Source organism: Hydractinia symbiolongicarpus, chromosome 13 (genome assembly GCF_029227915.1).
Source record: "Hydractinia symbiolongicarpus strain clone_291-10 chromosome 13, HSymV2.1, whole genome shotgun sequence".
Classification (NCBI taxonomy): domain Eukaryota; kingdom Metazoa; phylum Cnidaria; class Hydrozoa; order Anthoathecata; family Hydractiniidae; genus Hydractinia; species Hydractinia symbiolongicarpus.
Genome location: NC_079887.1, coordinates 11,007,906 through 11,033,126, shown reverse-complemented (window position 1 = coordinate 11,033,126; position 25,221 = coordinate 11,007,906). Strand labels below are relative to the sequence as shown.

Here is a 25,221-nt window from a genome sequence, read left to right as displayed (position 1 = left end):
AAAAGATCTCAAAAAGAACATAATCCCATTGAAACTGGAGAAATTTACCCCAACTGGTGCAATGGGCCTGATTATAGCTGGCAAACTGTGGCATGAATTTTTGCCTGAGCTAACAGATACTGTTTTCGATCATAAGATGCAAAACTTGGATAAAGATATTCAAACACATTTACATGAACAAAATGCTGGTAAATAAATAAATATATTTATTTTTATTTAAATTCTATTGGCTGGCTAATAGTGCTAGTGAGATTTGATTCAAAGCAATGTGAGACTATAGTTTACTAGAAGAGAGAGAAAAGGTAAAAGGTCATGTGCAAAAAAAAATAGAAGTTGTGAACAAAGGCAATGATTATGGCCATATATTCTATGTTATTTTTAAAAACAATTATCTTATCGGTATCCTTTTCCAGTCCTTTATTGCAATTTCTGTCCTAATTTAGTGGCAATTTATTAAAGTAACAAAGAATTATCCAGGTGAATCACTCTTCTATTTTTTTCAGATAAAGAATCTATTACAAGCGATTCTGCTAATCATCAAGATGCTATGTGCCACGAAAAGAATATTGAGGTCGACATAACCAAAGAAGAATTGGAACGTAAATTCAATCACTGTTTATCTTTATATGAGGATGGAAAATCTCTTGAATCCTTATCACTGGCGCAAGAAGTGTTCACACACAGACAAAGATTGCTGGGAAAAACACACGAAGATACACTAAAAGCTCAGTATAAACTAGCTTTCTTTTTACAAAAAACTGAAAGATGGAAAGATGCTTGTGATAATTATAATGATGTGTATGAAAAGAGAAAAGCCTTATTAGGCGCTGCAGATGATCAAACGTTATTGGCTAAAAACGGCATCGCGTTGTGTTTGTTTCAAATGAAGAAATACTCCAAAGCGTTGATTATCTTTAGAGAAATACACAAAGATCGAAAGGAAATTCTAGGTGAAACACATGTTGAATCACTTCAAACGCATTATAAAATTGCATCTTGTTTAGAAAAATCGGGTGATGTTGAAGCTGCAATGGATACATATCGAGAAGTGTATGAGCAAAGAAAAAGTATTTTAGGAATCACACATAAGTATACTTTGTATGCTATGTATGGTATCGGAACATGTCTCTATCAGCAAAAAAAATATACAGAAGCCTTGAAGATTTTTCAAGAGTTACACGAGTATCGAAGACATAATTTAGGTGAAGAAAATGTAGATACATTGAAAGCGTTACACAAGGTTGCAAGTTGCTTAGAAAAACTTGGCGAATACGAGAAAGCATTATGTTTATATGAAACAGTTTATAAAAATAGAAAAATAGTTTTAGGTTCAACACACGAGCAAACTTTGTTCACTCATTATGGCATCGCTTCGTGCCTGTACTATCAAAAAGATTACGCAAGATCTTTACAAGAATTTAAAATAGTTTACGAGGAACGAATCAAACGTTCAGGTGAAAATCATCTCGAAACTCTGAAAGCATTATACAGAGTTGGTCTAACTTTTGAAAAGTTGGGAAATTACAAGAACGCAATGACTATGTATTCGAAAGTATTTGAAGAACGAAGAAAGCAGTTAGGTGAAACTCATAAAGACACGAAGACTGTACACAAGAGTTTGACTCGTGTAAATAAACACAACAAATGAAGTCAAAAGCAGACGTATACAAAATTACAACAAAACAATGCACTTGCTTTTTGTGAATAGTATCCACATCAGAGAAGGTACATCTGTGTTGTGTTCTGCAGTCCTACTATTGTCTAAATGGAATATGCTATCAAAAAAAAATTGCTCATTGTTTACACTTCTGTGGAAAAGTCGTTGGTAAGATTTAGTAAACAAAATATAAAGTCTGCTAGTTGTTAATCCGTTGAATATAACAGGGATATGACGCTCGATTTTTAAAAAAAAACTAATTCGAGACTTTTGTGGCTACGACATGCCGATAAAGGAACGTGTAAAGCAGAGCTACAAAGGACATTTTAATTTTGGAAGTAACGGTGTTCAGTGTTAGGTCTGTAGGTCTCTGTTTGACTTTTTTTGTGTTCTCAAAGATTTTTATTGTAATAATAATTGTAATAATAGTTTCGTATATGTTTTTACATGTTAAGGCATTTAAGGTAAATATATTGTCACATTTTTTAGCCATGTACAAATCATTAGCCACACAAACGTAGATTTTCAGGGAGCATACCAAAGCCAGCTATAGTTGGTTAGCCTTGTTTATTCCTATTCATTTAAGGGTGTTGTTCAGTTAAATATGAGAGCTTTTTTCCTCTTTATTTTTTGTTTTTTTGTTATTTTCATCAACCCAATTTTTACTCCACTGCACCTGGGTTGTGACTGATGTTAGTTAGCTAGCTACCTCTGGCTAAACAGTGAAAGTGGTATGCTAAATGCTTTGTTAGGTAGCTAGCTAGCCACGCATTTTACTGCATTATGACACCGGCTTTCGAAGGTGTTTTTTTTTATAAGCTTGCAATGAATTTTGCAAACTTCAGAATAAAATTGCTGACTGATTGTTTTAGGCAGACGGTGTAATGACGGGCTGTTTCCTGTGTTTCTATTTAAATCTTAATTACGAAAAAGTTTTTTATACAACCTTATTACTCCTTAACAGATATCTCACATTGTTTACCCGTACTAAGCACGGGGTCAGAATTGTTTAGACATATTCCACCAAATAAAATAAAAGTTGGCTGACTTTTTTTGCTCTGACAGGGTAACCACAGGTTGAAAAACGGTATTTTTTATTTGCGTGAAAGTGTTTTTAAAAATCTCTATTACTGTCGAAGCACTATAAAACTGTTCGTGCTTCACTCAATTTAGGACAAACTATATACCTGCAGCTAAATGTACCTGGATGTGTGTCACAATTAACGATTTTTATTAAGCGTTTAACCTGAAGCTCAACGCCGAATCACACATATACGTGTGGCCCAACCCGTCGCCTCTATATTTGTAACCGTATATTGCCTGTTCGTCCGTGATCCCTCCGCAGGAGTCAATAAATCGAAAACCACATTCTAAGCGCACCTATCATAGAAAGAATACCCGTGTAAGCAATTTAATTCTTCATTAATAACTTCATGCTCACAGGCGGCAATAATGCACAAAATAAATGCGATGCAGGAAATAGGTTCGACTGGCGGAATTTGAAGACCTGGGCATCCGTGGGTTCTTCCACAAAACTAACGGTTATTTTATATTAATATCGATGTTAAATTTTTTTGCTGCTTTTCAACATGGAATATTCGCAACAAAACATAAACCACATTATTTCTTGATTTGATTATTCGAAAAATGCTGAAATCAGCATAAAAGATATCATAGTCAGACCTTTCGACATTCAACTGAGACTACATAATGATAATATTCAATACGGTATAATGTAATGCCTTTTTTTTTGAAGCCTATCAAAATTAACTCGTTAACATTAGTTCTGTAATTCCAATAAAATATCTCAAATTTTGATTCAAAATATTATACCAGAATTCAGAAATTTCCCTTCCAGGCTCTCAGTTACAAGTGATATTTTTGGTAATTGTTATTATCGATATTAAATTTCTAATTTCATTTTCATCGATTCATTCATTTCATTTGCTTTTGAAACTGTGACTTTTCTTATAGCAACTTCGGAACTGTTAATATACACTTGTTTTTTTGTTTGGATCACTGATTAGATTTTTCTGAATTTCGCGTACTTTTGTTAACATCCTTCTTGTTACAGTCAACACAAAATTCTGGATTTGGAATTGTGACTTAAGTTACTGTATTGATGTTGTTGCAAGTTTTTCCATTTGTTGAATTATATTTTGTAGCTTATAAACAAAATGCATGTATTTTTTGAAACACTGAAGTTCCAAAACCATCTTCGCAATCAAAGGCGTGCTTTTTTAAACTGTGTCGACTTCTAGAGTCTGTGTTATAACCTGTGCTCAGCCGAGTTAAGATCGACAAATAAAAGACGTAATTACGCAGGACTTATAAGGAACCCTAACAAAACTTTTTATAGCTCTTTCCTATTTTATAAAGTAAAAGTAAAACATAATCTTATTGAGGATCATAAAAAAAAACAAGTTTTCTCTTGTACTTTACAAATTAGAACGCAATAAAATAAGAAGAAAAACTTCACATAACACTAGGAGTAATCCTTACTACTAAAAATTACTAAAGACATCCCCCGCGTATTTTACTTTTTAAATTAAAACGCAATAGAATGTACATTTCTTTTTGTCTGTTAAAATGAGATGATAAACAAGAAATACTTATTTCCCCCTTCAATAATAAACGTTGAATAAATACTTTTATTTTTATAAAAAACGTTGGTGACTAACAAAACGCTTCGTTTGCACTTAACATCCGGCGAGAACTTTGGTGTTGTTGCAGCTTGAAAGTTTCTTGCGTTTGAATTTTGAATTAAAAGAATTATGTTGGGAATTCCTAGCGGCAATATGTCAGATAGTTCCAAGCCACCCTTTACATTCATTTTACCTACACGTCCAGACGTGCAGTGGGACAACTCAACAACAAAGCCACCCTGTTCATTCATTAAACCGACACATCCAACAACCAACCCAACAGAAGAACAGTCTGTTAATCCGTTAAATCTCGGATCACCATTCGATTTGGGCGAAGGCATCTCTGGATTTCATGCGCATAACGAGTTCCTTTATATATCCTTCGGAATAATTGTGTGTAATCTACTCCCTATTGTGTTAATTTCATCAAGAAAAGGCTTGCGAAAAAAACATTCGAACAAATTCTTTCTCAACCTGCAGATCAGTCATTTCTGCATTGGTGTTGTGAATTGCATATCACAGGTTTCAAACAATGTGCAGCTAACTTTTATTAACAACGCATTGCTTCTTCAAGTTTTCATTGCATTGCAGCTCTTGACATGTGATCGTTTTATTGCTATAAAATACCCTTTACAGAAGATGCAAGTGAAAACTAGATCTGTTTATATGATTATCATTTGCGCATGGCTTTTTTCAATCTTGTTTGGAATAATTGAAAACGTGATCCGTGTCAAACAGGATGATCTCGCAAAAATAAGAGTGACAACAATAACTGTGTCGATGGTCACACTGACTGTATTTAATACTGTTGTTTATAAAATTGCTAAGCAACACGTAAAGAATAGGAATAATTTTCAGAATAACAGGACGGTAAAAAAGAATGCGTTACGGGCGTCAATTTTATGTTTCGTTACCGTTTTCTCCTTTGTAGTCTTGTGGTTGCCGTATTTGATTCATGATGTTTTAACAATTGCAAATCTATACACTCCGAACAATGTGGCTACTGTTACTGAGGTTACTGCAGCTATTGCTTTGACCAATTCTATTACGGATCCGCTATTGTTCATGATTTTTAATAAATCAGTCCATCAAGAAATGAAGCTAATTGTGAAACCATTGAAAGATCATTTGGATAAAACACTAGACGATATAATTCAATGAAAATAACACATTGAGTCCTCAGGCTTGCAATTTTACTTCAATGTTAATATGAAACTAAAGTTGCAATTTTACTTCGATGTTATTATGAAGTTTTTCATTTATTTTATTTTAATTTTTCATTTCGCAAATACCTTTGCTGGGTACAATATGTTTAACTAAAACTTAAGTTTGTATAAAATGTTAAAAACCATAAAATCTGCAAATAAAAATATTAGTGTGAATCTGCGTACAAACGTAGTAATCTACAAAAGCGGTTTAAAATGATTACAGTTTTTTTTTAAATACAGCCGCAAAATATAGTTATTTTCAAAACACGCTAAATGCGCCTAATTTTTGTTGTCCTATTAGGAGCCGATGTGTTCGGTAAAGTTTTCAAACACATGTGTTCCGAGGATTGTACTGACCTCTGACCCCACATGTAAAAGCCGTGTAAATATTTAGTCTTCACTTTTGGTTCATAAAATACAGTCCTCTTTTAAAAACGTTAGTTATCTTTATCCCCCACACGATGGCTGTTTGACATAGCGAAGTTATAATAATGACATTGTCATTGCAGCTATATCTGTTGATGTGTTTAGGTTTATGTTAAAAAGGTTGGAAGACCCAGAGAAATGACATTTCCCGCGGTTAAAGGACTATAGGCTTTTCCCATACTTCCATAAAATTGTTACGCACTACATGGACTACATTGACTGCCTGCGGAAATTGTAATAAAAGCGCGTCTGGGTTTTTGTTCCCGTAATTTTTGTTTTTGGTAAACATATATACACTAGTTGTTAGCCCGTGGAAAAATCCACGGTTTCGCCCGTCCTTTTTATACCGCATTGTGTGCGTCTCGCTACTCGCGCAGCTAAGCTACCATTTTGCGTGACAGACAGACGTATACGGGTATTATAATATAGATATGTAATATATCCATGATAGTATATTTACAAATAACGTCATAACTAGCGTGGTTATTTTGAAATCTAATATGATAAGAGTAAAACCAATGGCGTTTATTTATCACACTTCCTGCGGGCAGCAGCCTAATTTCCAGGGATTTTATCTCTCATCGGCGCTGCGCTTATTGATACGTCGTTTCGCCATAAGCAAAAAGCGACAACAGGTCCTGGGGTCATATATCAGTGCGCATAATGAGCCTAGACTAATTTTCAAAAGCTCGGTAAAAACACGTTTTGGCAATTTTGCAGTACATGAAACGCGGGAAGCAGCATTTTTCTGCGTTTTGTTACTTTGTTATCATAAACACATCAAAACTTTTATACAAGGTTATACTCAAAATTTATGGGCTCGTGCCAAGTCATCTGAGAATTTCCTATATTCCAATCTTTGAAGTATTTGAAGCCAGGATTGAAATATCTTTATGGTGATAAGACACAATGATTGAGAGCAAATAATGCAGAGTTTGTGTGAGCAAGTAAGGGTTATATGTTGTGATAATTGTGTACTTCTTTGTAATGTAATTTGGACGAAAAAAACTTATATTAAAGGGGAACAAAACCGAAAGCAAAATGTTTCTTAGGCCAACTTAATATCAACCTCAAATCCTGTGCTTTTTGTCCCTATTTCTAACGGGACAACGAGACGTGATAGCTTTAGCTCTGGCAGGTCTTCAACACCGAAAAATATGCGATCTTTGCTCGATTACTGGCCGTATTTTAGGCAAACGAGACAAACTGCCGGACGAGATCGTTGAGTTTGTAAGATTGATTGTTTCAGCCTAGCTTCATCGCATCAAATGGAAAACCTAACATATTTATTCACCAGAATTCAATTTTTTTCTTTATCTTTCTCGCCGTCCTGATATCAAAAAGTGAAAAAAAGCTCTGGGATCGAGGTTGATTGAATATTTAACACTTATTATAAAAACGACATTATTTTTATTTGTCCTACTTTCAAATTTGTACGTTACGTACTCGTATAGCTAAACCTGAGCAGAAAATGTGTATTCGAGTCTATGTTTTTGTTATTGGTAGCAGGTTGGCAGAGTAAACTAAAACGCTGCGATAGATAATCACTTAAACAATCAACTGATCAACGCATATCTTGGACATCTACAATTTACATGTTATTTCACGTAATGAAAAACATGTTTTGGCTTGTGTTGCTACTTCAATTCTACGAAGTATTTCACGCAAACAAGTTTTATTGTTGCATAGTATGACGAGGTAAGTAGAGAGGGCGATGTTATTTCTCTGTCCACCTAGATGCATCTTTTACAAATATGTTTTTGCTAAACCCATTTAAAATTAATTCATAGAAAAAAAAATAATACCTTCCAAGATATGACAACATAGCTTGAATTCTGCTCAGCTCTTTATTTAAAAATGACTTTACTAATGTCAGAGCAACAAAAGCAAGACAATCTCGTTCCCAGGGGCTTCTGTTACGCTTTCTGTTATGTGTCGATTAACGCTAGGTTGGCTAGCGCGAAAAGCGTAAAAGTAGCTCTGGAAACTAATCTAGTCTCTTACAACTCAACTTCTTTGTATCGAACACAACTCAAGGCCGACACTTTTTGACTGATTCTATTCACTAACATTCTTACAGAAGAGTATGCCCGTTTTGAATATTAGTTAAATTTTTTGTCCAGTCAATGACTTTGTCCTGACGTTGTCAGCAATAATTAGAAAATATCTCTAATCCATTCTGATCTCTCTAAACAAAATTTCTCCAAACTGGGCACCTCTTTAAGATGGACAAAGGATTTTGTGCTGCAAGTGCCGGATTTAAGGAAGGTTTCACGATTATAAAATAGCACATCCATTGAAATATTTTTCTTTCAGAGCTACAAACATCAGAAGTATGTACAGTGGAAATATGGTCGAACATTTCGCTGAAATTATAACTTGGAATATAATATAGAAAATTTCTATATTGACGTTTGTGCGTTATATGATTCATATCATTAAATACTGGCAGTCTTCCAGGTGTGTCCTAATTGCTTCAATGTTTACCACCCACGCATCTATATTATAATGCCCGTATACGTCTGTCTGTCTGTGTCACGCAAAATGGTAGCTTAGCTGCGCAATAGCGAGAAGCAGGCAATGTGATATAAAAAGGACGGGCGAACCCGTGGATTTTCCACGGGTTCCCACAACCCCTTTCCTGTTAAAACATTGATTCGCAATTGCCTAAAATGGAATTAAGGTGGCAGTAACCCTTTTAAAAATCGGATTTTTTTTTTACATAATTAGTTACGAAAGATTGTTTGCAGACTATAATTCATTTTTTTCTGATATAACACACTTTTCACGATTTCATGGCTAAAATACTATTTTCTTTCACCAAAAATATTCACCCTTAACAATTTCTCTTTAAAATATAATTCATGAATAATTAATTAGTTGTGCCGAATGTAGTTTAAGTCTACGCGCTTGCAAAATAGTACAGAAAGAAATGACGTAATTATTAGAGAGAAACGTTAATAACAACAAAGATGGCGCATTATGTAGAAATTTAAAACGATCTTCATTATGCTACTTTTTTTGCACTTTTTTTTTACCATTTAAATTTCATTTAATACATACTGTAAAGTAAATCATCATAAAAACAATTAATACATTTGGCCTGTTTATATAGCGAAAGGCCGTCGCTTCACAAGATTGTACATTCCTATTCACTGACAATAACAATATTTTATAGAGGACTGATTTAATAAATTTAGATATTGTCAGAATCGATGTTACATTCTCTGGAGGTCAACGTCATTCATTATCACATTTGTTGCTGTTCTTGTGCCTCTAAGGCATAGTAGGCAGCTCCTCAACAAAGCAAAATTTAATCTTGTCTTAATCCATAATCTGGACATGCTTTTGGTAACCTTTCTTTTTGCAGCTAGATCTTCGGCCGGAGAATAGAAACGACTACATTCCCGTCTCGTTCCACCAAAACACGTAAAATCAAGAGGGGTGAAAGACCCGTGTTTAACCTGCAGTTTACGTTGGTTATACTGTCTTTTCTTTTCATTTTCGTTCTTCTTGTGTGCAGCTGGAAGACTCTGATTCAAATTACATTTCGCAATTGGGTTGAAAACCCTGACGTCGCAAAAAGCCGTTTGTCCTCTGATCCAGAATCCTCTTGCTGACACATCAGCTCTTGCTTCATTTGATGTGTTTGCTGAGGCGTGTACAAATTCTTTACCTGTCAATTGGGTGAGCGTTGGTTCAATAGCAACACGTGCACATATCTCCCCAAGTATCTCGGCAGTCATATTTCTTAGCTTGTTATGTCTTGAGATGATCATCACACGAGAGTGCATGCTGGAGGTCAAAGGGACTGCCGCATACACATGTTGTAGGCATTCTTTCTAAAGGTACGTTGTATCTAATTCTAATTGCATCCCAAAATGCTTGCTTTTCAAGAAAGAAGCCATATCGTTTTAAGGGAATAACTGTGAGCCATATTGATGCTCCGTTTTCTCCAGCAGCTTCTACAGATCTTAGTTTAAATTTACAGTTCATGTTCCTTTTAAGTTCTTCTAGGATAGCGGTGCTTTGCTTTCTCTTCTCATTTTTGATTTTTGCTTTCAGCTTACTTATTTCTTTACTGCCGTCGGTGAAGATTTTTGTTTTACCGATTACGTTCAAGGTGGTAGCTTTCGTAACATCCCGCGAGTTTTGATATTCCTGGTCACTGATTTTTGATGGAACTATCAGATCCATCCCACCAAGTCTTGCTGGTAATGAAAAGAGTGTTCTTTCCTCCTCATTAAATGCATACCCTTGAAATAACACTTTAATAAACGTGTTTATGGCAAGATCAAGTGGCTCGAAAAGGCTAGAAATATCCGTTATTGTTTTCATTACGTAGGTGTACCGATTTCTCAACCCATGAATGAATGCAGAAAATGCAGCATGTGGTTGAGTGCATGCAAATTCTGAGGGTTTGTTGACTTGTCTGACCCATTCGATAACTTTTTCCTTTACAAAACACTCTTTGTTGTCTCGAGTACCCACCACAGCACCTAGGTGACGATGGCCATCTGTATTAATTTTGATGTTAAAATCTTTAAACGTTTCTCTAGCGAAATCAAGGCGTTCTTCTTTTGTGACTAGCCATGACTTGGTTTCGTTTACGTGATAACCTAGATAAGGTCCATAATTTAGTTCATCCACCATTGCTTTAATTCAGTCATTGTTCCAACGCCAGTTAAGTCATCGGCAAAGGCAACTTGAAAATGATTTGTATTATCTACATCCATAATCGTTGAAAGTAAGGGCATTAGCCCAAGAGCATACATGCCCATCGCTATGGGATCTTCTTGTGTGGTTCTTTCGTTCGAATATATCTCTTTTCCACCTGTTATGAACAACCGAGCTGGTTATACATAGCAGTTGTTGATATATGTTGAAATTTCAGGACATAATACCTTTACATTGTGAAGAAGCAATTTCCGATTTATCGAATTGAAAGTGTTGTTTGCGTCTATTTGGATAAACCCATGTGTGGAATCACATTCAAACAAATCATGTACCGCATGTATTGCCACTTCACAACCGGCTTCTTGACCTGCACACATTTGCTCGTAACCCGTCGAATTTAAAATGTCAGGTTTCAATATTACATGACAGCTTTTGCCATAATTCTGCGGAGTACGTCTCCTACTCCAATCGGTCCTACAACAGGACATTTATCAATAGGAATTAGGCGACAATTTATCAGTGTTTCAATGCTTTCTGGATCTTCTAAGGTCAGTGTGCATAGTTGTCTGGTCATATTTGCTACAGCATGGCAATCATCGGAAGCATTTCCGTAGGCTGCATTACTCGTGATTTTTCTCAAGGAATCTGCGTCCAGACCGGATGGACCATGAGAACCTTTTTTTTCGCACCACACTTTCTGATAAGCTCTGCGTTTATACCGTCAAAACAATGTCGTTGACGGGTTGAAGAGGACCGTGCAATATCATGGTATCATTTACAGGACTGGCGTCAGGGTGTTTTTGTTTCAGATTTTTTATAACGTTGTCTGACAATGGCAGAACTCCCCCATTTGCCTCTTCATGTAACAAACGTATAGCAGAGTTTATTTTGCCTTCCAGTATTAAGTAAGCAAACCTTCTAGCTAATTCTTCCGTGTTCTTTTGCTTACTCAAGTTTCGGGGAAGTCTTTTTGGATAGTCTTTGCCTCGTTAGGTAATGCATCAATTTCTCGTTTCTTCCATAGTTCAATTCGTCGTTCTAAATGTTTTTTTAATTTCTGATGCTTTACATTTGGTTGAGGTTTTCTGTAGCATGAGAGATGGGAGGACCATCGCTGCTTTTAGACAGATGTCCCGATTCATTCATTATGCTACTACACTGCACGAGCTTTAACTTTCGATAGCATTTTCGTTATACTTTAAAATTTTCAGACATGCTTGGTGAATCATGCAGTCATGATACGGTGTGCGAAAATCTTTTTATTCGGAATATTTTTTTTAACAGTGTTCGATGAAGCAGGAGATGCTAACAAAGAATCTTTTAAAAAAAACAAAAGGCTATTGTTAAAAAAGTATGAATGAACAAAAAAACTCCGCACACCGTTGTAACAGGTTAACCCAAGTTTATTTAAAAACAGAAGCTGATGAAAAATAACGATACAGTAGACTCCCGGTTATTCGAACCTGCACTTATTCGAATAATTCGGTTATTCGAAGTGAGATGGCGTTCCCCTTGGATCTGCTTACCCAACTCAGGCAAAAACACTCTCGGTTGTTCGAACTTCAGTTTTTCGAATAATTCGGTTATTCGAAGTGATTTTTATTCCCCTTTGGGGCCAATTATAGGCTAAGTCACCCTCAGTTATTCGAATTTTTCTTATTGGGAGATCGTCGAGTGAGAACATTGATTTTCTGCGATTAAAACACTTTTTTTCTTCAAAAAATCAGGTTTCAATATTTATGGCTATTTACACTCTTCAAGCAATTTCTTCAAAAGTTCAATATTCTCCTTCGGTCCAGAGAATTGAAGCAAACAACAGGACTTGCCAGGGGCGGATCTAGGATTTTTTTCTGGTTAGGCAAAATTTCATAGATTTTTTGGCAAAGTAATGTCAAGGGTTGTGGTGTTGTACGAGGTAAATCGGCCGTTTTGTGTTTTTGCTGTAAAAGGAACTAAAATTTTCCCAAAAGTAAGGTTTTTAGTTATTAAGAATCCTTCTAGATTAGAAACGAAAGTTTCTTTATAGCCAAACAAATAACAGTAACCCCCGTAGTTTTACCACTTTATCCTTGTTAAAACATGCGGATGGAAAATGCGTCTGGTTAGCAAATTCGATTTGAAACAGGGTTAGCGTTTCCATAATTTCTTTGAATCACATATTGGTATTAAGTATCTTAGCATCTTTTTTCGTTTTGCGCACATAATACGAGTACAAGTAATAAGTTGGGGATTTGCTTCATTTCAAAACATGCAATAAGTCTAATAACTAACAATACAACAAAAAATTACATTACAAGACAATTTTAGGAATAGATAGTCAACAGTAGTGCAACGTAGAAATATTGTTTGGAAAATTATAGTCTGTGGTAACAACCTGCAAATGCACAAAGAAAACCAGCATATAAAAGAATGAAAGATTTCCAGTTAGACTTACAGTGTAAGATCGCAACATATAATAAACGTGTACAAAAAGTATATAGTAATCACCTCTTCATGAAGTTAATACAGTTTAGCATTAGGGTTACTGGTGTAGTTTTGCACCAATTTCTATTAAGCATTAATTTTAATGCTATGAAATTCCCACAAGAGAAAGGCAGTTTATTAAGCCAGAAAAGAGTTAGAAATTAGAAAAATAACATCAAAACATTTAAGATGTCTCATATTATTTACCCTTACATGTCCCTGTCAACTATGTTTAAAAAATATTTTAATACTGTAAAATCTTTAAGAAAGTTTTAGTAACTATAAGCCAATTATGAAGATTCTCATATAAAAAGCAACATATATACAAATCCTACTCATATCCATAAGTTGACATGACATTTTTTTAGTTTACAGTCTGTAACAGAACGTTTTTTAACATGCAATTCTTGTTTCGATCTGTATATGTTTTACGTGAAAATCATTTCTATGATTTACTTGAATATTCACAAGTTATTTTGATTGATTTTTTTCACCAACTTTGTGGATTATACCAGATATATATCCATTGTTTACAGTTTTCCAATATTATAAGGATTCAGAACAAATCTTCTGTGTTATTTACTTGAATATTCATCATAGGTACCAGGGTGACATCAAAATACAAATTATTTTGATTGATTTTTTTCACCTTCTTAGTTCCTCTTATGAAACACAACTTTGTGGATTATACCAGATATATATCCATTGTTTACAGTTTTCCAATATTATAAGGATTAACAAATCTGTGTTCTTTTAATTGATGGTGATTTTCATTGTCAGAAGAATATTCATCTTAGGTACCAGGGTGACATCAAAATATCTTATCCTAAAACAAAATTATATCAATGTATTGCTCAGCAAGATGAGAATAAGAAATATTATAAAACAAACTTGGACTATTCTTAGATTAGGTATTGCTTCATTCTTTTGTTTTTAGCAATATTATTACAATTAAAAGTAACATGGGAAAGTCAAAGAGATCTTCTCGTGTTCTTAAAAGTTTTAAAATGAGCAGTGGGATGTTGCATATAAAATGCACTGTTTAAAAGTTCCCACAAAGTCAAAGTTCTTAGGGACAATCACAATAAAAAAGTATATGCTAAGCGTATAAATTTGGCGGTGGGACGAGGTAGAATCCTTTGACGTTTAATTATATCTCATACTGTATACATCGATTTCTTAGAGAACAGAAAGAATTAATAACTTTTAGTGTCTACCTGCTTAGCAGGGACACATGGATGAGTGCTTATGGTTTCAAGGACTGACAACATTCAAAGATTACCTTTTCTGATTTGATGTTTAGGGGAGGGAAAGGGGATCTGCAGATCTATTAACATTTAGCTTGGACTTTTGCGTTCATGAAAGAGCTGTCCCTTAGTTATCTTACAAGAATGTATTCTCTCCCAAACAGAAACAAAGATACACAGTTGCATAAACGGCTACACGAAGCCTACACGAAGCCAGTGACCCTTAAGACGTTAAAGAAAAAAAACTAACAAAATTCCAACTAATACACATACAGGTAGCTAGTAATACTCTATACCGAATTTAACATACACATCAAAACATCTTTCGACCGCCAAGACAGTTTTTACATAAATTGCCTCCGTTAGCTATCTCGTTTGGCATTGGGCTTTTATGTTTTTAAACAATGCATTTGATCAAGGCCAAGTTAAAACCTTTTGTTTTGATAAGAAAAAGATTTAAATTACACGTTTTGTAAGAACATCTGGTGGTTTACCACTTTTAAGAATAGTTCTTGACACAAAAGTGCCTAAAATTCAGGAGCAGCTAAAACTAAAATATTTCAAGTATTACTGAATTTATTGTCTCTTGCAGAGGAAGATAAAGGTTTGGTTTGAGACAACAACACGGCACACGTGGCCAAAATACTTCTCTCCAGCATTTCCAATCCTTTCAATATTTGAAAAGGTTTCCAAATTCAAAACTTCTTTATTTAACTTAGGTGGCATACAATTGCTTTAATATTCTAGACATTTGAAGTGCTCCCTGCAATTGGACCTGATCCAGGTAAACCATGTTGAAAAAGAAACATCCACTCCATGTAACCGTACCCGTGGTCGTTTTAGGCGTTTAAACTTTAAAACCCACGGACGTTTTAGGCGTTTTTTCTTCACATTCCAGAATTTCATTCATTGGAACTTGAAAACCCGCGGACGTTTTAGGCGTTTTTTCTTCCATCTGTGATTTTCATTCATTCGGAACTTTAAAACCCGCGGACGTTTTAGGCGAATAGACATTTTGCCTAAGATCGCCCCGGGTTTGCTTATTTGAGTAAAATAAAACACGCACGCCGCGCATCGTCATAGTCGAAATCGGCGGATGCCAAAAATAAATTGATAAAAATAATTTAGTTTTTTTTTAGATTATTCTATCTATAGAGAATTTTTTTTCTAGTTCACAAAACTAGGCTTAGGCAATTGCCTAGGCTGCCTAACCCTAGATCCGCCCCTGCTTTTGCAGCAGGAAATGCCCTAGGTGAAAAGTTGCCCATGTTCGTTATCGGAAAATCGGTTACACCGCGCTGTTTCAAAGGAGTCAGAAGTCTTCCCTGTCAGTACAAAGCTCAAAAGAAGGCCTGGATGGATTCTGAAATCTTTACCGATTATGTGAAAAAACTCGATGTTAAATTTGAAACTGCGGGTCGAAAGATTGTCTTGATAATTGACAATTGCCCAGCTCATCCAGAAGTCACTGGTCTTAAAGCAGTAGAATTAGTTTTTCTACCACCAAATACAACGTCTAAGACCAAGCCAATGGATCAAGGTGTAATCCGAGCATTGAAGGCATATTACCGGTCAAATCTTGTGAAACGTCAAATAAAGTTCATTGACGGCGGTAAAGAGGTCCCTAAAATTAACATTCTTGAAGGGATGCAAATCTTGGTCAAATCATGGGACGCTGTTTCAAAAGACACCGTTAAAAACTGCTTTAAGAAGGCAGGCATCTCAAAAGAAGCACAGGTCACGAGTCTCAATGATGCTGATGACCCATTTAAATCTCTTTCTGACAGCATAAGCGAGTTGAAAAAAAGAGAAGTTGACGGCGACATCTTTGACGCAGATGATTTTGTGGATATTGATTTTGAGGTATGCACGAGTAAATCAATTGAATTGACTGATGAGGAAATCGTACTTAATGAGGACAAAGATCAAAACGCGCCGAATCTCGAAGATGACGATGATGATGAAATTGAGGCACATGACATCCCCCCGAAGAAGCCAAAGCAGTCAGAGTTGGAAGAGGCCTTAGAATTGTTGGAAAGATGCAACCTCGTCCCCAGGACCCTTTTTTCGCTTTTTTGATATCGGGGATGGCGCGAAGAAGAAGGCCCTGGTCCCCGCCGGTCGGATTTGCAATATGATTGGTAGCCTCACTTTCACTAATTATGCTTAAAATTTATAAACATTCCGCGAGTGAGACGAGTCGCCCGTATCATCAAGTTATAAACAAAAATGGTAGCCCCTCTGTCTGGTTGAGTGTCTGGTGCGCACATGGGAAAAGAAACTTGAATGGAAAATAAAATAAAAAGAAGAGGCAATTTTTTCGTTCTGAAAATATAAAATAAAATGTTATAATTGGTTTTTCTACAGAAATGAATAGAGATATTTATGTAGCTAGCTATTTACAAGAAAAATAATGGTTTGTTGTTGATATGTACTTTTGCAAATATATGCATCATATATATACACTATGTGGCAAGCTCAGTACTAGCTAGCAGTAAAAATATTTTGCCAATGTAGGTGTTGTGATTAGCTAGATGATAGTATATCTATAAAATAATTAAGAGTAATTGAGAGATACCAGCAGGACAAGAAATAACACGTGTGTCTCGTAATATAGTTAAATACAAAGAGGCTATGTACACTTCACTCCGTGCCTTACATATACAAATATATAACAGTCTGTATATATGCAGTCTCCGACACTACATTACTCCCCTTTTTATTTCAAAGACTCTGGGAGATCTACTTCGTATTCTGTTAGCTTTGACGGCTTCATTCGTTCACGTGTAGATCTTCTAACTTGTTCCATCGCAATTTCTTGATCGAGATTATTCCAATCTTCCTCTACTTCATACTCCACGGTTTGCATACTTTCATCTTCACTGGTTACTGCGTCTTTGTCCGCGTCTCTTTCACAAGTTAACGGTGGTATATCGCAGTCTGCTACAGATGTTGATTTCGTGAATAGTTTCTGACTCCTTTCTTTCCCTGGGTGATTGGGAATTTTCTTGAAAAAGGTGCTATGCCGTGTGATGACATGTCTATCCCACTCTGCAGTGACTCTGCCACCAACCTTTTTGATAATGCGATGTGGGGTTCCACAGTAGGGCGTATCACTCTTCTTTTGTTGCTTTTGGCGATACATAACCCAATCACCCACTTGTAGCTCGCTCTCTGCAACATATGCTTTTCGGTCAGCATATTTTTTTATCGAGGTTTGTCTTGCCTCCTGCTTGGCTGATATTTCGGTGTGGAACTTTGGCCTTTCAGCGCGGCGTACAGCAGGCAACCGGGTTCTGTATTGTCTGCCATTGAATAGAACCTCTGCTGGACTGCGACCCGTCACTGTATGTGGAGTGCCCCGGTATGCCCGCAGTAAGCGCTGTAATTCGTGTCTCCAGTTCAGGTGTTCCTGCAAAGACGTTTGCAAGAGCTTCTTGAGATTGTGCATAAAGTTCTCTACCATGCCATTCGTCCATGGTGCTAGGGGTATTTTCGGACCATGCTTGAATCCCATGTATTTGGCATAGCTTGCAAATGTTGTGCTACTGTAAGGCGGGCCGTTATCTGACCCTAGATATTCCGGAATTCCAAAAAGTGCAAAAATGCGATCCATGGCTGGCAGTACTGATTGTGCAGATGTGGCGTGAACGACCTCTACAGCAGGGTAACGAGAATACATGTCTTGTACAACTAGTAGGTACTCATTACCACCCTCGATTGGCCCAAATAGGTCAGTGTTAAGTTTAATCCAGGGTTGTTCTGGTAGTGAAGAAGCTTTCATTGGTTCTTGTTGTTTCGTATCCGTTGCAGCTTGACACGGGTTGCAAAATGCTACAGATGCCTCCACCATAGCATCTATTCCTGGAAACCACATAGTGCTTCTGATGAGTTGTTTGCATTTCACTATGCCTTGATGGCCTTCGTGCGCTAGCTGTACAGTTTTCTGTTGTAGCTGTGACGGTATAATGATCCTGTCTCCTCGCAATATAATACCTGAATCGTCCACACTGATTTCTTTGAAGATGGCTTTGTAGGGTTGTAGCTCTTTCTGCCTCTTGTCAATGTATCCTTGTCGTACAGCAATGGCAAGAGATTGAAGCGTGGGATCTTCCAACGTTGCTTGCACAATCATATCAGTGGTAATAGCTGAATCACTTCTCATGACAGCATTGGTGACTAAGTATAAAGGAAATTCACTTTCTTGTTGGGATGGAGCCTGCTTTTGCTGTGGATGGCGAGAAAGATAATCAGATGGGTTGACTGAACCAGGTTCGTGTATTAGCTGGAAATTGTAGCCTTGTAGTTTTAGTTTATGCCTCAGAATACGTGCTGGCATGTCCTGCTTCGTTTGCTTATACAAGGCTAGTAAAGGTTGATGATCTGTACTGGCAGTATATTGGGGAAGCCCATACAGATATATGTGGTTCTTCATTGTTCCAAAAACGAGAGCAAGGCTTTCAATCTCTAGTTGTGAGTAATTCCTTTCGGTAGGTGTAGTAGCTCTACTGTCATAACGAATAGGCTTAAAGATGTTGTCTTGAGGATCTCTCTGGGCAAGGATGGAAGCAAGACCATCCTTCTTCGATCCGTCTACAATAAGCTTGGTGTCCTTACAGGGATCAAAATAAGCCATTGTTGTGTGTTGCTTCAAAACTTCCTTGAGCTTGTTGTATGCAGTGTTGCACTCATCTGTCCACTCAAAAACTTGGCCTTTACATGTTAGTTGTCGTAAAGGTGCAGTAATGTTGGCATAACCAGGAATAAAGGTACAGCTGAAATTGGTCATGCCTAGAAAGGATCTCACTTCCGTTGCATTTGAAGGTGCTGTCATGGCATCAAGCGCAGTCACCTTGGCAGGATCCGGTGATATACCACTAGCCGAGAATATTAAACCAAAAAATTTAACAGATGTCACATTAAGTTGACATTTGGATCGTCCTAATGTTAATCCACAGTCTGCTAGTCGTTGTAGAACCTGGATTAATGTTAAATCATGTTCTCGTTGAGTACGACCAAATACAATGATGTCATCATAGATGTTAGCAGCCTGTTGGATGTCAGCTAAAGTGTTAGTCATTTCGTCATGGAATACTTCTGCAGCTGAATTGGTTCCAAAGTTGAGTCGCTTGAATTGACGTAGGCCTTTATGAGTGTAAAACACTGTGACGTATCGAGATGAGTCATCAATTTCAAATTGATTATAACCATGGTTCATGTCCAGCTTAGAAAAATGGCATGCCCCATTCATTCTGTATCTAAGTTCCTCAATCGTTGGTATGACATGACGCGTGCGTTGAATTGCTTTATTGGCGGTAGTCATGTCAATACTCATTCTAATTTGTGATGGATCGGCTTTTGGTGTTATGACAATGTTGGAGACCCAGTCAGTTGGTCCCTCTACCCGTTCAATGACATCTTCCTTTTCCAGCTCCTGTAACAGAGTCTCCAACTTTTCACGGTGTGCAAACGGAATACGACGTTGCGCTTGCACAACTGGGCAAACTGTTTCATCAATATGAAGGTGAACCTGACGATATTTATGCTTCCCAATGCCATTGAATACTACATCAAAGTGGTGCATAATTGCATCAACCTTCTGTTCTTGATTGTGTGTTGTGACTTCAAGCTGCTTTTCAAGTTCAACCGATGTCTCTATGGGAGTTAGATGTTTGGCCATTTCTCTATAATCTAGATGTTGTACTTTGGTGTGTACCTGTTTTACAGTTTGTTGGTTGTCAAGGTGATTTACATTGATAGCCAATACATCTAAATCGAAAGCTGTGTATTTGCCCATTAAACTTTGTGCAGCAGCTCCCTCTGTTACATAAAAGGTAGCCTGGACATTGTTGTTGTTGTTGGCAGTGATTTGTGCCTCAAACGCCCCCTTGATTGGTAATGTAACTGAGTTGTATGGTTGCAGTTTTGCCTTGGTTGATCGAAGAGGAATGTGTTTTAAGTGTTCTTCATAAACATTCCATGGAATTACATTTGCATCTGCCCCCGAATCTACTTGCATAGTGATCCTGGTGTTGTCGATGTTTACCTCGATTACAGTGGATGGATAGTTTTCACAGGTGGTTCGTAGCTTCTCCGTCACTGCATCAAGTTTAATTTCTGTTGCCCCATATTCGTAAAATGACCCTCCTTGTGGTCCTGGCTGTGCAATAAGCAAGTTGACTTTCTTGCTTTCACAAACTCGTGAAAAATGATTTTTCTTGCCACAGTTATTACATGTGGCACCTCTTGCTTTGCAACTTCCTTTGTGTGGTGTCGTTTCTCCACAATAACGACACAACTCAACCATTTTTGTTGATTTGTTGGCAGGCTTCTTTGGTGCCAGCCGCATACCTTGCTGATCAGCATAATGTGCCAATTTGTTAAGGTCGATATTCTCCGCCGAATGAGTATTATGAGGTTCCATCGTGTTTGCCTTCATGTAGCTAACTTCTCGGTGAGCCAGCTCCATAGATTGTGCCAGTTTCATCATTTGCTCGAAAGTCATATCATCTCTTATGACAGCTGTTTGCAATTTAGGAATCGGTGTGTGTAGAGTAACCACCAACTTAATTGCTTCCTTCATGTTCATTTGATCAAATTCACAGTCTCTTGCTTTAGTCTTTAAACGAGTAACCCATTGATCATGAGTTTCTTGAGTTGAGAGTGGTCTCATGCAGAAAAATTTGTATCTTTCTGCAGTGAGATTCTTTGAACCTTTGAAATGCTCTTCGATCTTCCTCTTTGCCTCAGTGTATGTCGTCCCTGTATCTTCGAGGGTGTTGTAGAGCTCCCGCAACTGATGGCCGCCTAAGGCTAGGAGCGCTGCTTTTTTCTTAACTTCTGGTGAGACAGCCCCATCTTCTGTCGGTACTGTATCTAGTCCTTCAAAAGTAAAACAATATTCCAAATTTTCTACCCACATACACCAACGCTTGTGTATGTTTGAAGTAGTTTCTTCGTGATCCTGTAGTTGAAATTCTTGCACACACGAGCGAAGATTCGCTAAGGCATGCGCCATATTTGTTTATGTTTTACGCACACAACACTTGAAGCCTAATTTGGTTGAGCGTGGTGATGTCCTACGTAAAGTCGTAGCCGTAGTACAAAAAAAATGGCGGAGGTGGCTCCTGGCGAGCGACGCAGCTTGAGCGTAACAGTTTTCTTCCAAACGGTACAAGAATTCAGTACAAGGTTGAAAACGTATTTGTACTTATCTGACAATGTTTCTGAAATGTTGTGGTAAATTTTCTTTGTATAAAATCCAATCCTCGTCGCCAAATGAGAGATACCAGCAGGACAAGAAATAACACGTGTGTCTCGTAATATAGTTAAATACAAAGAGGCTATGTACACTTCACTCCGTGCCTTACATATACAAATATATAACAGTCTGTATATATGCAGTCTCCGACACTACAGTAATATAGCTAGAAATAGTAGGTTTGTGTACTCTACAAGGTATTTTCAAATTGGTAATCCCAAAAACTTAATTCAGAATGAACAAAGAAAATAAGAAGGTAAAGTATATATACTTTTTGCCTATAACTAGCTTACATTTTTTTTAAAATTAAGGAAAAAATTTTTATTATATTTTTAGGTACAAACTACACCAAAGAAGTTATATGTACGAAAAGAATACGATGAATGTCATTGCTGGGTATGTGCCAAAGCCTTCCAAAAAAAGCATATGGTGAATATATTTTCAAATAAAGCAAAAGAAAAACAATAGCAACAAAAAATTATTAGAACATGTGGACTTGATATTACACAAGAGGATTTTTTAACAAAGTTAATATGTAGAAACTGTCACACGTTTATAAATAAAATGTGGGAATTTCGAAGGTCATGTCAAACTAATCAAATCGAGCTCCGACAAAAAGTTTCCATTAAGCGGCTGAACACTTTTTCACCCAGGAAAGACCAGGACAAAAAAAAAGGTGTTATTGGACACTACACATTGTTTAAATCAACCAAGAAAGGTTACAAATGTCTGTTTCTGACAATAAATCTGAAGAAAAATCAAACAACAATATAGCAACACAGAATATTTACAACAACACATCAACAATAAATATTAAATCTGTATATAATAAAGACAGTGACAAACTTTCATCTGAACCTTTTAATATATATCAGCAAAATGCCATTGAGAGAGCAATCCATACCAATCAGCCATCTGCTTTATCACATGTTATCACACAAGTACTGCAAATGAATATATTACTCAAAAAGGACATAACAACTAAAATCAATAATGCTGGCAAGAAACTGTGTAAAAGGAAAGGCAACTCATCTGTATTACTTAGTAAGGATTATACACAGTTGTCAAGCCATACAACAGATGAATTGTGGAAGGAATTAAGTGGTAATTTTCCTTTTGTTGTTGACATTTTCAATACTTTGTCAGGTAAATCATGTGATATTGCTGACTCTCTGAATGAGCTAAAAATACAGTATTGTTTTTTATATGCAATCTTGATGAAAAACAGATGGCATGAACTCAGTTTAATTCAGAGAATCAATAGTGTTTTGCTGATTGAAGGTGGATGCAGCAAACAGGTAAGGTTTAACATATATATACTTTCATATTTATCTAAAAAAAATTATAGAACATAAAATTTTCCTAAAAGTTTACAGAAAAATTAAAAAAATAAAAAGGAACAAAATATCAAGAACACCAATGTCTCTTTCCAAACCAAAATAGATTTGGTGTGTCAAAAATGTAAGCATCATAAGCATATATAAGAAAAAGTAAGCATATGTTAAGGCTGTGCTCAAAATACACTAGGCTTATATATAAAAAAGGTGTAATTTATCTCATGCAAACATTTTGCATTTAGCTGCAAATCCGACTAAACAAGCTTGGCATTTGTTTGTCTCCTTCAAAAAAGACCAATGACTCCAATGTTGATGGAGGACTTATGTGAATAATATTAGATATATTTGGAGCATCAACACCCATACCTAGAGCAGTTGTAGCAAATACTGCTCTAATTCGTGAATCTGACTTCTTTAACTCCTTCAATATATCCTCTTTCATTTGTGTAGTACAAGAAGCATGAAACTGTGCAAACAATCTTGCTCTAGGACAAATATTGTCACCAACATAATGATTTCTTATAACATTTTCAAATAAATTGTACCCATACCCACAATATCTTAAATGCATGTAAATTATTGTCATGGGATAGTGTTCTCTTTGCACGTTTAATTTTTCAGCCAACGGTTTGAGAATAACTTCAAATCCTTCAAACTCAAGTTAGAGTTTGGGCGTCTTTGTATGTTTAAATACACATTTTTTCGATTTGGCGATACAGCAATGACTTTATACGTAATAAGGGCGAGCGATTTAATCAAATATTCTACAGTGTCTGATGTAGCAGTAGCGGTTAGAGCCAATGTAACAGCATCCGGGAAAAGTGCCACTAAAAATTTTTCGGAAATCCCCACCCATATAAATCAAATAAAGCACATTCAAATTTTATATTTTTTGAAGATACACATTATATATAATATATGTTATTTTATGTAGCAATATACAAAGTTTTAAATTTATGAATATACTTGAACGGCATAGTTTTATTTATAATATATTGTATGTATGTATGTAGTTTTAAGTAGAGAGAGAAAAAATATTTTGTTTATATATAATAATTAAAAATACACACTGGAAGCTTGAGTTCACCAGTGACAAAGTCAGGGTAGGCGAATTGATTCGTGAAGTGGAGACAACATCCAAAATAAAGTTTTACATTGTCGCATACCAAACATTTTAAAATTCGTTTCTAGCATAAAAGTGTTCGCCAGCCCTGTCTTTTTTTTAAAAAAAAAAACACAAAAAAAAATGATTCACTTACCACATGCTTACACAATGTGCTTCATCTATAACACAACTGACAACATTTTCTTGGTAAACAGAACTTTTTAGCAATTCTCGTCCTCTGACACTAAGCAGAGATTCTGGGTGAGCAAATACTAGTTTCAATTCGCCATTTTTAATTGAAATTGGTATTTCAGGCTCACCATTCTCATCACACGAAAACAATTTTCAGGCACAACTGTTTGCTCCAAATGAAGCACCCCAGCACCAATACCTCTCACTTCTAAAACTTTCAACTGGTCCTCTATGATAGAATTAAGAGGGCACACCACCAATACTATATTTTGGTCACTCTTTCTTGGCAAAAAGTCTGCCAACAAATGAAACAACAAGGATTTCCCAAATCCAGTAGGTAAAACACCAATAACATCATATCCATTTAAAAGAAGCTTGAAACATTTAACTTGCTGTGGCTTTAAGATAATATTATTTATGTTATTAATTAAAAAAGTTTGTTGCAATCTACAAAATAATTGCAATATCTTGTCCATTTTGAAAAACGGAACCCTTTTAACACTTTAACTCGCCGTTCACTTTTTGAAATAATTTTAAATTCTTAGTTTTACTCCAAATATGGATGTCACATATCCATATAAAGAACTGTCGACATTTAGCAAAAGTGCTGACGCTGCAGTCTACACCCAAGATTTCTGGGTGTAGAAAGCGGCCGGGTCCAGGGCCTTCTTCTTCGCGCCATCCCCGATATCAAAAAAGCGAAAAGAGGTCCTGGGGACGAGGTTGGGAAAGATGGTCTTTGTTTGACGAGAATGTTCTTGAAATCAGAAAGCAGTTAAACATGATAACACGTACATGTCAAAAACACTACATCGATAGTAAAAAACAATGTAGCATTAAAGATTTTTTTAAGAGTTGAACTCCTTGTATTTACTAGATACATTTTCTTTATAACTTTCATATTTTAAAACCTGTTAACAATTTGTTCAAATTTATTCTTTCTTCAAAAAGTAAAAATTCTTTGTGTTTACACGCTCAACTGAACCACAATGCCTCAATTACT

At 36.2% G+C, this 25,221-nt stretch overlaps 4 protein-coding genes across 5 annotated transcripts; 3 read left to right on the top strand and 1 right to left on the bottom strand.

The window, feature by feature from the left end:
- The first annotated feature begins 4,455 nt into the window (after nucleotides 1-4,455).
- Nucleotides 4,456-5,463, top strand: LOC130623065 (uncharacterized). Its single transcript, XM_057438568.1, has one exon. The coding sequence runs from the start codon at nucleotides 4,456-4,458 to the stop codon at nucleotides 5,461-5,463; it is 1,008 nt and encodes a 335-aa protein (XP_057294551.1).
- Nucleotides 5,464-12,113: 6,650 nt separating this feature from the next.
- Nucleotides 12,114-16,700, top strand: LOC130623064 (tigger transposable element-derived protein 4-like). The gene is made up of 3 exons (XM_057438567.1): nucleotides 12,114-12,148; nucleotides 15,541-16,353; nucleotides 16,691-16,700. The coding sequence occupies exons 1-3, from the start codon at nucleotides 12,114-12,116 to the stop codon at nucleotides 16,698-16,700; spliced, it is 858 nt and encodes a 285-aa protein (XP_057294550.1).
- Nucleotides 16,701-16,765: 65 nt separating this feature from the next.
- Nucleotides 16,766-24,060, top strand: LOC130623029 (uncharacterized). 2 transcript variants are annotated; one of them, XM_057438536.1, is made up of 4 exons: nucleotides 16,766-16,886; nucleotides 21,743-21,840; nucleotides 21,921-22,882; nucleotides 23,164-24,060. In XM_057438536.1, the coding sequence occupies exons 3-4, from the start codon at nucleotides 22,310-22,312 to the stop codon at nucleotides 23,248-23,250; spliced, it is 660 nt and encodes a 219-aa protein (XP_057294519.1). In that variant the 5' UTR covers nucleotides 16,766-16,886; nucleotides 21,743-21,840; nucleotides 21,921-22,309; the 3' UTR covers nucleotides 23,251-24,060. The 2 variants fall into 2 exon arrangements, with proteins under 2 accessions (XP_057294519.1, XP_057294518.1); XM_057438535.1 differs by lacking the exon at nucleotides 16,766-16,886 and having other exon boundaries at nucleotides 21,702-21,840.
- LOC130623030 (ATP-dependent DNA helicase Q1-like) lies at nucleotides 23,802-24,940 on the bottom strand. The gene is given in 2 exon segments (XM_057438537.1): nucleotides 23,802-24,358; nucleotides 24,361-24,940. Coding segments are annotated over 2 exon segments (516 nt in total). The 5' UTR covers nucleotides 24,695-24,940; the 3' UTR covers nucleotides 23,802-24,176.
- Nucleotides 24,941-25,221: the final 281 nt, after the last annotated feature.

What these genes read in the sequence shown, in the direction of transcription:
- LOC130623029 (XM_057438536.1), top strand. Translation starts at nt 22,310, where the DNA reads ATGTCTGTTTCTGACAATAAATCTGAAGAAAAATCAAACAACAATATA. An exon ending in AAGGTGGATGCAGCAAACAG is followed by an intron (nt 22,883 to 23,163) that starts GTAAGGTTTAAC and finishes TTTTGCATTTAG; the next exon opens with CTGCAAATCCGACTAAACAA.
- LOC130623065 (XM_057438568.1), top strand. Translation starts at nt 4,456, where the DNA reads ATGTCAGATAGTTCCAAGCCACCCTTTACATTCATTTTACCTACACGT.
- LOC130623064 (XM_057438567.1), top strand. Translation starts at nt 12,114, where the DNA reads ATGGCGTTCCCCTTGGATCTGCTTACCCAACTCAG. An exon ending in GATCTGCTTACCCAACTCAG is followed by an intron (nt 12,149 to 15,540) that starts GCAAAAACACTC and finishes GCCTAACCCTAG; the next exon opens with ATCCGCCCCTGCTTTTGCAG.